At 43.1% G+C, this 14752-nt stretch overlaps 1 protein-coding gene across 6 annotated transcripts in view; it reads left to right on the top strand.

Annotated features, from left to right (window-relative positions):
* fam135a (family with sequence similarity 135 member A) overlaps positions 1-14752 on the top strand; it is a 312830-nt gene that overhangs the window by 119455 nt on the left and 178623 nt on the right. For all 6 annotated transcript variants that reach the window (XR_007262130.1, XM_048597297.1, XM_048597296.1 and 3 more), the window contains one exon: positions 10351-10477. Coding sequence is in view for 5 of the 6 variants with exons in the window: in XM_048597297.1 (XP_048453254.1) it covers positions 10351-10477 (127 nt within the window). In the remaining variant the exon portion in view is untranslated. The remainder of the gene's footprint in view (positions 1-10350; positions 10478-14752) is intronic.

Raw genomic sequence — 14752 nt, 5'->3', positions numbered from 1 at the left:
ATGAGGTGCTGTTCCTGCAACCTTCGGGTGGCATTGTTGTGGCACTGCAGGAGGCTCAGGGTGGACATGTCGTCCAAGGAATGGGAGGGGGCGTTGAAATGGTTCGCGACTGGGAGATACAGTTGTTTGTCATGAACCGAGCGTAAGTGTTCCACAAAGCGGTCTCCAAGCCTCTGCTTGGTTTCCCCGATGTAGAGAACGCCACATCGGGAACAGCGGATACAGTATACCATATTAGCAGATGTGCAGGTGAACATCTGTTTGATGTGGAAGGTCTTCATTTTCTCAACGAACAGTTGTCTTTCCATTAAAGTCAATACTACAATTATAACTAAACATTAAGAGCTAGACTATGAATCAAAACTGATTTTTGACATTCAGGTTTATCCAATGGAATGTTTGAACTGATCAATATGGTTCACTCTAAAGATAAAAGTTCATCTGAACTAATTATGATTTTTGGCTTGTAGATAAATGACACCTTTGAAAAAAATTACAGTATGTCACTTACCACCCCTGAAACCTGGATAATTATTGATGAATGACAGAAGAAGTGAATGAATGCGAGAATGTGAGTTCAAAACCTCCACCAATGGGTGGGGGTGAGGGGGGAGGTGTAGCACTTCCTGCGGTTGCATGGAAAAGTGCCGGGGGTGGTAGGGCTGGTGGGGACTGTGGAGTGGACAAGGGAGTCACGGAGAGAGTGGTCCCTCCGGAAAACAGATAAGGGTGGGGAGGGAAAAATGTCTTTGGTAGTGGGGTCTAGTAAGTCTCGTCAGTGGGCTCTAGGTTATTACCACACACTGCATTTAAAAAAACTTCTTTCTCACACACCCCGCATCTCTTGCCAAAAATCTTAAATGCCTGTCCCTGAGACTTTGTTCCAGTGAGAATAACATTCCTTGTCTGTTTTATCTAAGCATGTCATAATCTTGTACACCTCTGTAAATCTTCTTTCAGTCAAGTTCTGCTCGAAGAACAGTGCTGTTTCTCCAAAATAGTGTTGTAGCAAAGTTCCCCACCCCTGGAGCCATTCTGGTACATCTCCCATGCACTTGCTTGAGGATCCTCCTACATTTCCTTTTGCCTAATGACCAGAATTGGGAATACTTGAGTTATAGTCTAACTGGACCTTTTATAAAGATTCAGTAAAACTTTCTTGCATTCGTGCTGCACAAAGTTTATCAACTACAGGATCCTATAGATTACACTAACCACACACTCCATATGTTCTGATACTTGCAGAGATTGATGCACATCCACCTGTTTTCTAAAGTGTTGCTTAAATTCAGTATCTGACTTAACAATCCCAAACGGAATCTGACCACTTGCAAGTGATGCCTAATACGTCTCAAAGGTGTCTCAGGACCATATCCAAAGGGATACTTTACTCCTCCCAAAGGATACCCTGTCTATCCAAATGTATCCACAGGATTCAGGCCTGCTCCTATCAAGCAAAATCTACATACTTTGGGTTTCAGACACGTACCTCATCAAATATGGGTGGAAGCAGCTGCTGATACGTATGGGCAGCTGTCTCTGGCAACCAAAGAGTGCAACTCAGGAGCTGCCCGCCCCTTTTCCCCTGCAAGAATACCAGCCAGGTTTGGAGCCGTCACCTTCTGCTAGATCTCAGATGTGATGTTCGCAAAATTTCAGAACGTTACAGTGCATGAGGAGGCTATTTGGCCCAACATGCATCATTACCTTGTGCCAATCTCCTGCTTTATCCCCATATCCTTGCACATCGTTTCTATCCAAATAATCATCCAATGTCCTCTTGAATGTCTCAATTGAACCTGCCTATCCCACTTTTCCCAGCTATGCATTCTATACCCTAGCTACTCTCTGTATGAAAAATGTTTTCCTCACATTGCACTTGCTTCTTTGACACATCACTTTAAATCTGTGCACCCACATTTTTTTTGTTCCTTTTTACAAGCAGAAACAGCTTCTGCCCATCTACTCCGTCGAGCCTGCTGATAATTTTTAAAACTTCTATCAAATCTCCTCTCTGCTTTCTTCCCACTAAGGAGAATTGTACCCCTTATTTTATGTTGTCTTTCAATGATCTTCCTGCCAAAGTACATCACGTCACACTTCTCTATGTTGAAACTCATCTGCCTCCTATCCACCACTCCATCACTTGTCTTTTGGAGTTCCACATTGCACTCTTCACAATTTACAATTCTCCCAAGTTTCATGTCAAAGTTTGAAATTGTCCTCTACACACCAAGATTGAGGTTGTTAATATAGATCGGGAAAAGAAACGGTCCTAATACTGGCCCTGGGAGCTCCACTGCATACCTTTCACCAGCCCAAAAAATATCCATTGACCATTACTTATAGAGGGCGGCATCGTGGCTCAGTGGTTAGCACGGCACAGTGGCTCAGTGGTTAGCACTGCTGCCTCACAGCGCCAGGGACCAGGTTCGATTCCACCCTTGGGTGACTCTGTGTGGACTTTGCACATTCTCCCCATGTCTGCGTGAGTTTCCTCTGGGTGCTCCTCACACAGTCCAGAGATGTGCAAGTTAGGTGGATTGGCCATGCAAAATTGCCCACAGTGTTCAGGGATGTGTAGATTAGGTGGGTTATAGGAGGATGGGTCTGGGTGGGATGCTGTGTGGGTTGGTGTGGACTTGTTGGGCTGAAGGGCCTGTTTCCACACTGTAGATGTTCTATGATTACGCTGTTTCCTATTCCTCAGCCAGTTTTGAATTCACATTGCTACTATTTTTTTCTTTTATACAATGATCTATCACTTTCCTCAAGTCTGTTGTGTGGCACTGTATCAAATACCTTGTGGAAAACCATGTAGACCACATCAACAGTGTTAGTCTCATTGAGCCCCTTTATTACCTCTTCAAAAAAACTTCAAGTTAGTTAAACACAATTTCCTCTTTAGAAATCAATGCTGATTCTTCCTAATCAACTTACCTTTTTCCATTTGATTACTAATTCTATCCTGAATAGTTATTTCTAGAAGTTTCCCTACCGCTGAATTTAAAATGTCTGGTCTTTAATTGTTGGGATTATCCTTTGAAACATTCTTGAACACGTCTGTAATGTTTGCAATTTTCCTTTCCTCTCTCACCTCTGCCAAGTCCAGGAAGCACTGAAAGATTATGGCCAGTGCCCCTGCTATTTCTACCCTCACTTCCTTTGAAATCCTTGGATGCACCTCATCTAGCCCCAGTCCTTGTCAACTTTAAGTACTAGCAGTTGATCCAAGACTTAGTCTTTATTAATTTTAAACACTCCGGTGACCGAGTTCCCTCATTCTCACCATAGCCTGGGCAGGTATCCACTTCTTTTGTAAAGACAGTTGCAAACTAATCATTTAATACCTTTGTTATGCCTCCTGCCTCCATGTGTACATCCCGTGTTTTAATTTCTAATTGGCCTTACTCCCCTTAACCTGTTCTTTTTCTGTTCATATGTCTATAGAAGACTTTGGGATCCCCTTTATATTAGCTGCTGGTCTTTTATCATAATTCATCTGTTTTTCTTACTTGCTTTTTCACCTCTCTTCGGAATTTTCGGTATTCCTCCTGTTCCTCCAATTATATTTTCTGCCTTAAACATGTCTTAAACATGCTGTTTCTTTCTAATGTTGAATTCTACCTCCTTTGCTGTCCAAGGAACTTTGACTGTATTTCTCCTACCTTTCCCATTTTAGCGAATATAACTTGACTGGATGTGAATCATTTGTTCTTTGCCAATTGTTCACTATTTATCCCGCCAACCTCTTGTTCCAGCCGATCTTGCCCTGCTCCCTTGAAGTTAGCTCTCCTCCAACAGATTTCTCTTGCTGTGGATTATCATTTTCTACCATCGTCCTGAACCTTGATCACTGTCTCAAAATTTTTCCCCACTGACACTTAATCCACTTGATCTTCATTTCCAAGCACCACATCCAATAATGTATCCTTCCTTGTTGGATTGGGCACATTGTGTTGCAGGAAACTCTCCTGAATGCAATCTAGGCACACGTGTCTGGCTGCCTTTTACACTACCAATATCCTCATCTATTTTTGGGTCATTGAAATCCCCCCTATAAATTACTGTATAATGTTGGCATTTCTGAATAAATTCCCTGTAGATTTGTTCCTCTACATCCTTTCCACTGGTTGGAAAAACTACACTGAGCAATAGGATTGTACTCTTTTTATTCCTTAGTATATTCGTTACAGTTAATACAGCTAGGCTCCTTCGAAGTACCTTCCAATCCATGACATTTACAACCTAGAATGACAAGGGAAGCAGACACAAGGAAACCACCACCTGCAAGTTCACCTCCAAGTCACTTGCCATCCTAACTTGGAACTGTCTCTCCATTCCTTCTTTGTGACCAGGTCAAAATCATGAAACTCACTTCCCTAACACCATTGTTGGTGTCCTCATACCCCAAGGACTTCAGCTTTTCAAGAAGGAAGCTGTTATGGGTAAATCACAACAAACTATCTTTAATTCAGCTACTTATTAAGAAAACTCACAACAATCATGTTCCTGATGTACAGCATCTGCACTTCTTTGCTTAAATGCAGTACTTCAGGAAATGGCAGGAGTATGCCATTCAGCCCCTTGACCCTGCTTCATCTTTCAACTAGAGTCCATTTTCCCACATTGTTCCCATGTCCCTTGATATCAATAGTTTCAAAACATCTATTGGATATACTCGAATGAACCTACATTGCCCTCTGGGATATCTTTAATTCCTCTTGTTAGCAACAGTTGAAGCATTTGTCTTGTGGCATTTTTATTCCTTGACCTTATCCAAGAACCTGTATTTGTTGCAATTTATGAATTAATCTTTTCAATGTTTGGCATTGTGTATCTACCATCATAGATTTTTAAATAGTTTCCCAATCCAACATAAATAGCAGCTCTTGCCCAACCAGGGGCAGCATTCTCCCCGCATCTAGTTTGTCTAGTTCTATTAGAATCTTACACATTTTGATCCGATGCGCCTCATCCTTCTGACCTATAGTGAATACAGGTCCTGTCAAACCAATCTCTCCTCGGGACAAAAACAGAAGTTGCTGGAAAAGCTCAGCAAGTCTGGCAGCATCTGTTCTGCGGAAGGATCACTGGACCCGAAATGTTAACTCTGATTTTTCTTCACAAATGCAGCCAGACCTGCTGAGCTTTTCCAGCAACTTCTGTTTTTGTTCCTGATTTACAGCATCCGCACTTCTTTCTGTTTTTATTTAACATTTTCTCCTCAGACAGTCCTGCCATCCCATGTAATAGCCTGTGAACGTTCACTGCACTCCCTCTATGGCAAGTATATCCTTTCTTAAGGAAGAAGACCAAAATTGTGCACAAATACTCCAGGTGTGGTCTCCCTGAGGCCCTGTGTAACTCTTGGAAAACATCCCTACTCTGAATTCAAATCCTCTTGCCAAGAAAGCTAGCACGATCTTTGTGGAAACTGAAACAAACGTAATGTTTCAAGTCTAGTATGGCTCCTCTTCAAAACTGTCTTTTAGTGTTACTGCATCACTAACAGGAATAGATTTTTTTTGTCTGTCTGACTTACGATCACAGTGTGGAGCTGGAGGAACACAGCAGACCAGGCAGCATCAGAAGAGCAGAAAAGCTGACGTTTCCAGTCGGGACCCTTCTTCAGAAATGATTTTGAAGAAGGTCCCGACCTGGAACATCCACTTACTCGCTCCTCTGCTGCCTGGACTGCTGTGTTCCTCCAGGACCACACTTTGTTATCTCTAAAAATTATATGAGCTCCTTTGTAAGCTGCACAGATTTATGGTCTTTATTATGTTCCTTGCTTTTGCTTATTATTCTTTTGCTTAGCTATTATTTCTGTATTCAAGGCTTTCGAGAAGATTTGTAGCTCAGGTTGTTCATGCGGTCGTTGACTTGCTCACTGAACTGGTAAGTTTGTTTGCGGATGTTTTGTCACCATTCTAGGTAATATCATCACTGCCTCTAGCAAAGCGTCAGTGTTCTGTCCCACTTGCTATTTTTTTGTCTCGGTTTGCTGGGATGGGTGGCACCACTTTTGTTTCTTAGTGGTTGATATAAGGGGTCCAGCTCTGCATGTTTGTTAATGGAGTTCCGGTTTGAGTGCCAGGCCTCCAGGAATTTTCGTGCATGTCTTTGGTTGCCTTGCTCTCAGAGCTACGTTGTCACAGTCTAATTGGTGTCCTTCTTTGTCAGTGTGTATTGAAATGAGTAATTGTTGGTCATGTCTCTTGGTAGCCAGTTGGTGTTCGTGAATCCTGATGGCTGGTTTCCTTCCGGTTTGCCCTATGTAATGTTTTTGACAGTCTTTGTAATTTGGTGGTCATTTCAGGTATGTCCTTAATATTTGGAAGGGTGACTGTTGTCTTTGAACATGTTGTGTCTTCCTGTTGTGTTCTGTTGTGTAGGTGTCGGCAGACTACACTTTTTGGCTAACCGTTGTTTCTAAAGACGCTGTGTAGGTGTTCTTCCTCAGCTTTGCACAGCTTCGGGGTGCTTCAGTATGTTGCGGCTTACTTGAACAGTGTTTTGATGCAGCTCTGATTGTGGGTATTGGGATGATTGGGTGGCAAGGTGGCTCAGTAGTTAGCACTGCTGCCTCACAGCACCAGTAACCCAGGTTCAATCCCACCCTTGGGCGACTGTCTGTATGGAGTTTGCACATTCTCCTGGTGTCTGCATGGGTTTCCTCTCAGTGCTCCGGTTTTCTCCCACAGTTCAAAGCTGTGCAGGCTAGGTGGATTGGCCATGCTAAATTGCCCACAATGTTCAGGTATGTGCAGGTTAGGTGGGTTACAGGTGTGTGGATCTGGGTGGGATGCTCTGAGGTTTGTTGTGGACTCATGGGGCTGAAGGGCCTGTTTCCACGCTACAGGGATTCTATGATCTATGATCTATGATTGCTGTTGTAGTTGAGTATCTGATTTGTATGGGTGGCCTTCCTCTGCGCGCTGGTTTGGAGCTCACCGTCGGCCTTACATTTGACCATTACGTCCAGGAAGGGAAGTCTGTTGTTGTTCTCCTCTTCCCTGATGAATTTTATGCTGGATGTTGTTTATGAGTAGATGGGATTCCTCCAGTTTAGAGCGTTTAATAATGACAAAGGTGTCATCCACATAGCGGATCCATAGCTTAGGTTGGATGGTGGGAAGGACTGTTCGTTCCAGACTTTGCATGACAGCTTCCACTATTAATCCTGGTATCGGTGATCCCGTCGATGTTCCATTTATTTGTCCCTTCACCTTGCTCTTGAAGGTGAAGTGGGTTGTGAAGCACAGATCCAGTAGGTTGAGGGTACAGTCTTTGCAGATGGTGTTCATGTTATTAGGTTTCTGTATCCCTGGCCTGTCTAGTAGCAAGGCTATTATTTCCTTACCAACACACCCTGCTTCTATGGATTCCCTAAGGTACACAAACCAGAAGTTCCCCCTCAGACCCTTAGTCTCATTTCCGGGTAAACCGACATGCAAACTAACGCAAGAACTACAGAGGAGATTGAATCACCTCATAGACGGCTCAAACCACTCCACCCATTCCGCCCAAGAATTCCTCAACATCGTCACCAAGGACACCAGAATAGATGAGGACGAGGTCATGGTCTCCTTCGTGACTGCACTATTTAGCTCCATAAACATCCCTCTAGCTAAGGAAACACTAGCCTTGCTACTAGACAGACCACGGACACAGACACCTGACAACACCACCACCATCAGCAAAGACAGCATCTTCAAACTACTGGATCTGTACTTCACAACCCACTTCACCTTGAACAGCAAGATATATGGACAAATCAATGGAACATTTATGGGATCACTGATATCACGATTAATAGGGGAAGCCGTAATGCAAAGACTGGAACGGACAGTCATTCCCACCATCCACCCAAAACTATGGATCTGCTATGTGGATGACACCTTTGTCATTATCAAACGCTCTGAACTGGAAGAAACTCTTCTACTCGTAAACAATATCCTCACTGGCATAAAATTCACCAGGGAAAAGAAGAAGAACAACAACAGACTTCCCTTCCTGGACGTAATGGTCAAACGCATGGCCAACGGGGAGTTCCAAACCAGCGCGCACGGGAGGGCCACCCATACGGATCAGATACTCAACTACAATAGTAATTAAAACCAAAAGAACTGCGGATGCTGTAAATCAGGAACAAAAACAAAGTTGCTGGAAAAGCTCAGCAGGTCTGGTAGCATCTGTGAAGGAGAAAACAGAGTTAACGTTTCGGGTCCGGTGACCCTGAGGAATGCTGCCAGACCTGCTGAGCTTTTCCAGCAACTTTGTTTTTGTACAATAGTAATCACCCCAATACCCACAAACGGAGCTGCATCAAAACACTGTTCAAGCAAGCCGCAACACACTGCAGCACCCTGGAGCTGTGCAAAGCCAAGGAAGAACGCTTATACAGCGTCTTTAGAAACAACAGTTACCTGAAAAGTGTAGTCCAGCAATACCTACGCAACAGACCACAATGGAACACACAACACGTCCAGAGACACACAGTCACCCTGCCATACGTTAAGGACATACCTGAAATGACCACCGGATTACTCTGACCCCTAAAAATCGTGGTGACTGACAGCTACTGATGAGAATAAAGGATCTGACAACCACAACTAACAGAACCAACGTTATTCACCAGATACTATTGCAGAGACTGCTAAAAACATTACATGGGGCAAACCAGAAGGAAACCAGCCATCAGGATTCACGAACACCAGCTAGTTACCAAGAGACATGACCAACAATTACTCCTTTCAGTACACATGGACAAAAAAGGACACCAATTCAACTGGGACAACGTAACCATCCTAGGACAAGTCAACCAAAGACACGCATGAGAATCCCTGGAGGCCTGGCACTCAAACCGGAACTCCATTAACAAACATGCAGAGCGGGACCCCATATACTAACCACTAAGAAACAAATCTGAAGTGATGCCACCCACCCCAGCAAACTGAGACATATAAATAGCAAGCAGGACAGAACACCGATGCTTTGCCGGAGGCAAAGTGATGGTGTTACCTCGTATGGTGACGAAATATCTGCAAACAAACTTACCAGCTCGGCGAGCAAGTCAACAATCGTATTATTTAGGTATGCCAGATTTCAATTCCGTGATGAACCAGGGGTCACGGTCTCAGGGTACATGGTAGGCGATGTGATTTTCCATCAGTTATATTAGAATCCTCTTGTCAGTTTTAGTTTTATCACCTCAGCGATTAATTAAACATTGACCTTATAATAAATGATATATTTGAACTTAGTTGTAAAATGAATGTAAGTTTTCAAATCCTCTGACATAACTTTTCACATTTATAATTTGTTTCAGTGTCTTCCCTATTTCGTAGAGTGGCTTCTTTTCACAGCTGCTTGTCCTATGCTTTATGGCCTTTCCTCACAATCACTTGTCCCACGGTGACAATTCATTTGAGACAAAGCCTTTTTAATCTGTGGTTTAGACTGAGTATCTGTTTTACACTGTTCTAGTTTATGCATCCTCTGTCTTTGTTCTAATGATAACTGATAGAATTACTTATCCAGGTTCGCTTAGCAGCATAAAACTAAGTATGCATTCTAAATCAGAAACCTGAATGATATCTGTTATGAGAAGTTAAAATGTCACCAAGTATTAAGGGAAGATGGTGGTGTTGTGGTAATATCACTGAACCAGTAATCCAGAAATGTAGGCTAAGAGTAGAGTTCAGATCCTACCATGATAGTTGGTAGAATTTGAATTCAATAAAATTAAAAAAAAGGTGGCTTAATGGTGACCATGTAATCACTGAGGATTGTCATCAAAATCCATCTGGTTTGCTAATGTTGCTTTTTTTTTTCATTTGTGGGATTTGGGCGTCACTGGCTGGCCAGCGTTTCTTGCTCATCCCTAGTTGCCCTTGAGAAGGTGGTGGTGAGCTGCCTTCTTGAACCGCTGCAGTCCTCCTGCTGTGGGTTGACCCACAATGCTATTAGGGAAGGATTTCCAGGATTTTGACCCAGCGACAGTGGAGGAAATGACAGGGAATGAAATCTTCCACCCCTAACAGTTCTGGCCTATGTGTAACTCCAGATGGACAGCAACGTAATGGACTCTTAACCGTCCTTTGAGCAACCAGCAACACCCACATTCCGTGAATGAATGAAAACAAAAATTTCTTTTTTACATTTAAAATGTATTGGTCTGCTGTAGAGTAAGTTTACGAAGGACCTAAATTATATTAAGGTTATTATAGAAAAGTTTGATTTTGGCAGGTTACAAGAAACAAAATCTGTTCTCCATATTGATAATTTGGGGATTGTCAGTTGGACTTTGTGTTGATATTTAATTTGATTTTGTTTCCTATTTAGCTTTCCTCGTCCTGTGAAGAACACTTGGTTAAACAGGAATGCCCCAGTCCAAAGCAAGGATTATAGCATTCCTTCCCTCGAGAGTGTGGTTTTTGGCAGTAGCTATACAAAACAGCTGTCGCCTGATGTAAGATAACATAATCCAATTTGTGCTGACATAAGGGTTGAACAGAATTTATTTTTTTAAACTGTGCTTTAGCAAAGTACTTCTAACAATCTAATTTTGGCTATTATTTCATTATTAATTAGTCTCGTTTTTAAGATCAGAATGCTGTGGATGCTGGAAATCTGAAATCGGAATTCTAAATGTTGGTAATACTCTGCAGGTGGCAGTGGTATCTGCTGAGAAAAATAGATTGTGTTTCAGGTCTATGGCCTTGGGTCAGAATTTGAAAAACTTGGTAACATAATAGATTTTCAGTGGTTGGGACAATAGTAAAAGGAAGGTCTCTGATAGGATAGAATACAGGAGAGATTAAAAGACAAAAGCTTTAGTCTTTCAGGCCCGAAGGAAAAGAGGAAACAAGATGTGTCTAGAACTGGCATGTGAAACTGATTACTGAAAACAAAATTAGAGGGGAAAGAAGTACAAAGAAAAGTAAACTAAAATGGTAGGGCAAAGTTTCCTGTCTGAAGTTGTTGAGCTCTCTCTTGAGTCCAGAAGGCTGTAAAGCACTTAATTGAAAGATGAGGTGCTGGTCTTCAAGCTTGCATCGAGTTTCACTGGTTCAGTGCAGTAGTCTGAAGATAGAAATGTTGGGATTGAGAGCAAGGTGAAATCAAATGACAGGTTGGAAACTTGCAGCCATGCTTATAGACTAAACAGAGGTGTTGTTCAAAGTGGTCATACAGTCTGTGTTTGGTCTCCTTAGTGTAGAGGTGATCCAATTGTGAGCAGCCATTGTGGTAGACTAGATTGAAAGAAATATGAGTAAGTCATTACTCCACCGTGAGGAAGTGTTTGGCATCTTGAAGTGTGAAGAGAGAGGAGGTAAAAATCCAGGTGTTAGTTCTGTATTGGTAGAGAAAGGTATCATGGAACGAGGATGTGGCGTCACCATGTCTTTCATTGGTTTCCATCATACAAGACAACAGAACAATTATAATTGAAATGAGATTTTTCTTATTTGAATCTGAGTTAGCTTCTATGTTAATAGAAACAAACAGAAAAGTGATCAGAAGGAACAGAGTCAGAGACATGGCAGTGGAGAAAACAATGACTTAAAACAATTATAAATGAGCAGCCTCAAAAGACAGATTTTTTGACAGGCCTATTACTGAAGGCTTCAGTGTATATTTTTAATTGATGACTTGCCTACAGACTTCAGTGTGATGTGTAAATGTGACTATAATAAGCATCCTCAATGATGGAAGAGCCCAGCACATCAGCAAAAAGTAAGGCTAAAGCATTCACAGCAATCTTCAATCAGAAATGCCAAGTGGATGATCCATCCTGGCCTCATCTAGTGATCCCCAGTATCACAAATGCCAGTCTTAAAAGCCAATTTGATTCACTCAACATGATAACAAGAAATGGTTGGATGCACTGGATACTGCAAAGTCTGTGGGCCCGGACAGCTTTCCAGTAATAGTACTGAAGACTTTTTACTCCAAAACCCGTTGCTCCCCTAGTCCCCCATTTCTGATCAAGGGTCGAGGCCCGAAACGTCAGCCTTCCTGCTCCTATGATGCTGCTTGGCCTGCTGTGTTCATCCAGCTCTACACCTTGTTATCTCAGATTCTCCAGCATCTGCAGTTCCTACTATCTTGCTCCCCTAGTCAAACTATTCCAGTACAGTTACAATGCTGACATTTACCCAACAATGTGGAAAATTGCCCAGGTATGTCATGTACATACAAAACAGGTCAAATCCAAACTGGCCAACTAACACCTCATCAGTCTACTCCCAATCATCATTAAGGTGACGGAAGGTGTCACCAACAACACTATCAAGTGGCATCTTCTCAGCAAAAGCTTGATCACTGATGCCCAGTTTAGGTTCCACCAGGGTCACTGAGTTCCTGACCTCATTACAGCCCTGGAGCTAAATTCCAGAGGTGTGGTGAGAGTGACTGCCTCGACATCAAGGCTGCATTTGAAAGTGTGGCATCAAGGACCCCAAGCAATTCTGGAATTAATGGGAATCAGGGGGCAAACTGTCTGCTGGCTGCAGTCACATATGGAATATAGGAGGATAGTTGTGGTTGTTGGAGGTCAGTCACCTCGCCTACAGGGCATCTTTGTAGGTGTTCCTCAGGGTAGTGTCCTCTGCCCAACTATCTTCAGCTGCTTCATCAATTACCTTCTCTCCATCATAAGGTCAGAAATGGGGATGTTCACTGATAATTGCTCAACGTTCAACACAATTGGACTCCTCAGATACTGAAGTAGTCCATCTTCAAAGATAAAATATCTGGACGTTATCCAGGCTTTGAGCAACAAGTGGCAAATAACATTTGCTCCACATCCAGACAATGACCAGCTCCAATTACAGGCAATCTAACCACCCCGCCTTGACATTCATGATGATACCATCGCTGAAATCCCTGCTATCAACATCCTCAGGGTTGCCATTGACCAGAAACTCAAGTGGACTCACTGTATAAATACAGTGGCTGCAAGGAGGGTCGGAGGTTGAGAGGCGACTTTATAGAAGTTTATAAAATAATGAGGGGTACAGATATGGTTAATGGTCATTGTCTTTTCCCTAGGTTGGGGAATCTCAACCAACCTTATCACATTTTTAAGGTGATAAGAGAGAACTTTAAAAAAGACATGAGAGACAAATGTTTTACACAGAAGGTGGTTCACATTTGGAATGAGCTTCTAGGGGAACAAAGAACAAAGAAAATTACAGCACAGGAACAGGCCCTTCGGCCCTCCAAGCCTGCGCCGATCCAGATTCTCTATCTAAACCTGTTGCCTATTTTCCCTCTGCTCCCTGCCCATTCATGTATCTGTCCAGATACATCCTAAATGATGCTATCATGCCCACCTCTACCACCTCCGCTGGCAACGCGTTCCAGGCACCCACCACCCTCTGTGTAAAGAACTTTCCATGCATTTCTCCCTTAAACTTTTCCCCTCTCACCCTAGTAGTTGAGTCCCCCACTCTGGGGGAAAAAGCTTCTTGCCATCCACCCTGTCTATACCTCTCATGATTTTGTAGACCTCAGTCAGGTCCCCCCTCAACCTCCGTCTTTCTAATGTAACTAATCCTAATCTACTCAACCTCTCTTCATAGCTAGCACCCTCCATACCAGGCACTGTCCTGGTGAACCTCCTCTGCACCTTCTCCAAAGCATCCACTTCCTTTTGGTAATGTGGCGACCAGAACTGTATGCAGTATTCCAAATGTGGTCGAACCCAAGTCCTATACAACTGTAACATGACCTGCCAACCCTTGTACTCAATACCCCGTCCGATGAATGAAAGCATGCCGTATGCCTTCTTGACCACTCTATCGACCTGCGTTGCCATCTTCAGGGTACAATGGACCTGAACACCCAGATCTCTCTGTGCATCAATTTTTCCCAGGGCTTTTCCATTTACCGTATAGCTCTTGAATTGGATCTTCCAAAATGCATCACCTCGCATTTGCCTGGATTGAACTCCATCTGCCATTTCTTGGCCCAACTCTCCAATCTATCTATATTCTGCTGCATTCTCCGACAGTCCCCTTCACTATCTGCTACTCCACCAATCTTAGTGTCATCTGCAAACTTGCTAATCAGACCATCTATACCTTCCTCCAGATGATTTATGTATATCACAAACAACGGTGGTCCCAACACGGATCCCTGTGGAACACCACTGGTTACAGTTCTCCATTTTGAGAAACTCCCTTCCACTACAACTCTGTCTCCTGTTGCCCAGCCAGTTCTCTATCCATCTAGCTAGTACACCCCGGATCCCATGCCACTTCACTTTCTCCATCAGCCTACCATGGGGAACCTTATCAAACGCCTTACTGAAGTCCATGTATGTGACATCTACAACCCTTCCCTCATCTATCAACTTTGTCACTTCCTCAAAGAATTCTATCAAGTTGGTAAGACATGACCTTCCCTGCACAAAACCATGCTGCCTATCACTAATAAACCCATTTTCTTCCAAATGTAAATAGATTCTATCCCTAAGTATCTTCTCCAGCAGCTTCCCCACCACTGACGTCAGGCTCACCGGTCTATAATTACCTGGATTATCCTTGCTACCCTTCTTAAACAAGGGGACAACACTAGCAATTCTCCAGTCCTCTGCACCTCACGACATGCTCAAGGATACTGCAAAGATATCTGTTAAGGCCACAGCTATTTGCTCTCTTGATTCCCTCAGTAACCTGGGATAGATCCCATCCGGACCTGGGGACTTGTCCACCCTAATGCCTTTTAGAATACCCAA

Source organism: Rhincodon typus, chromosome 5 (assembly GCF_021869965.1).
Source record: "Rhincodon typus isolate 14 chromosome 5, sRhiTyp1.1, whole genome shotgun sequence".
In the NCBI taxonomy this organism is placed as follows: Eukaryota; Metazoa; Chordata; class Chondrichthyes; order Orectolobiformes; family Rhincodontidae; genus Rhincodon; species Rhincodon typus.
Note: the sequence above shows the minus strand (reverse complement) of the source record. Positions and strands in the feature narration are given on the sequence as shown.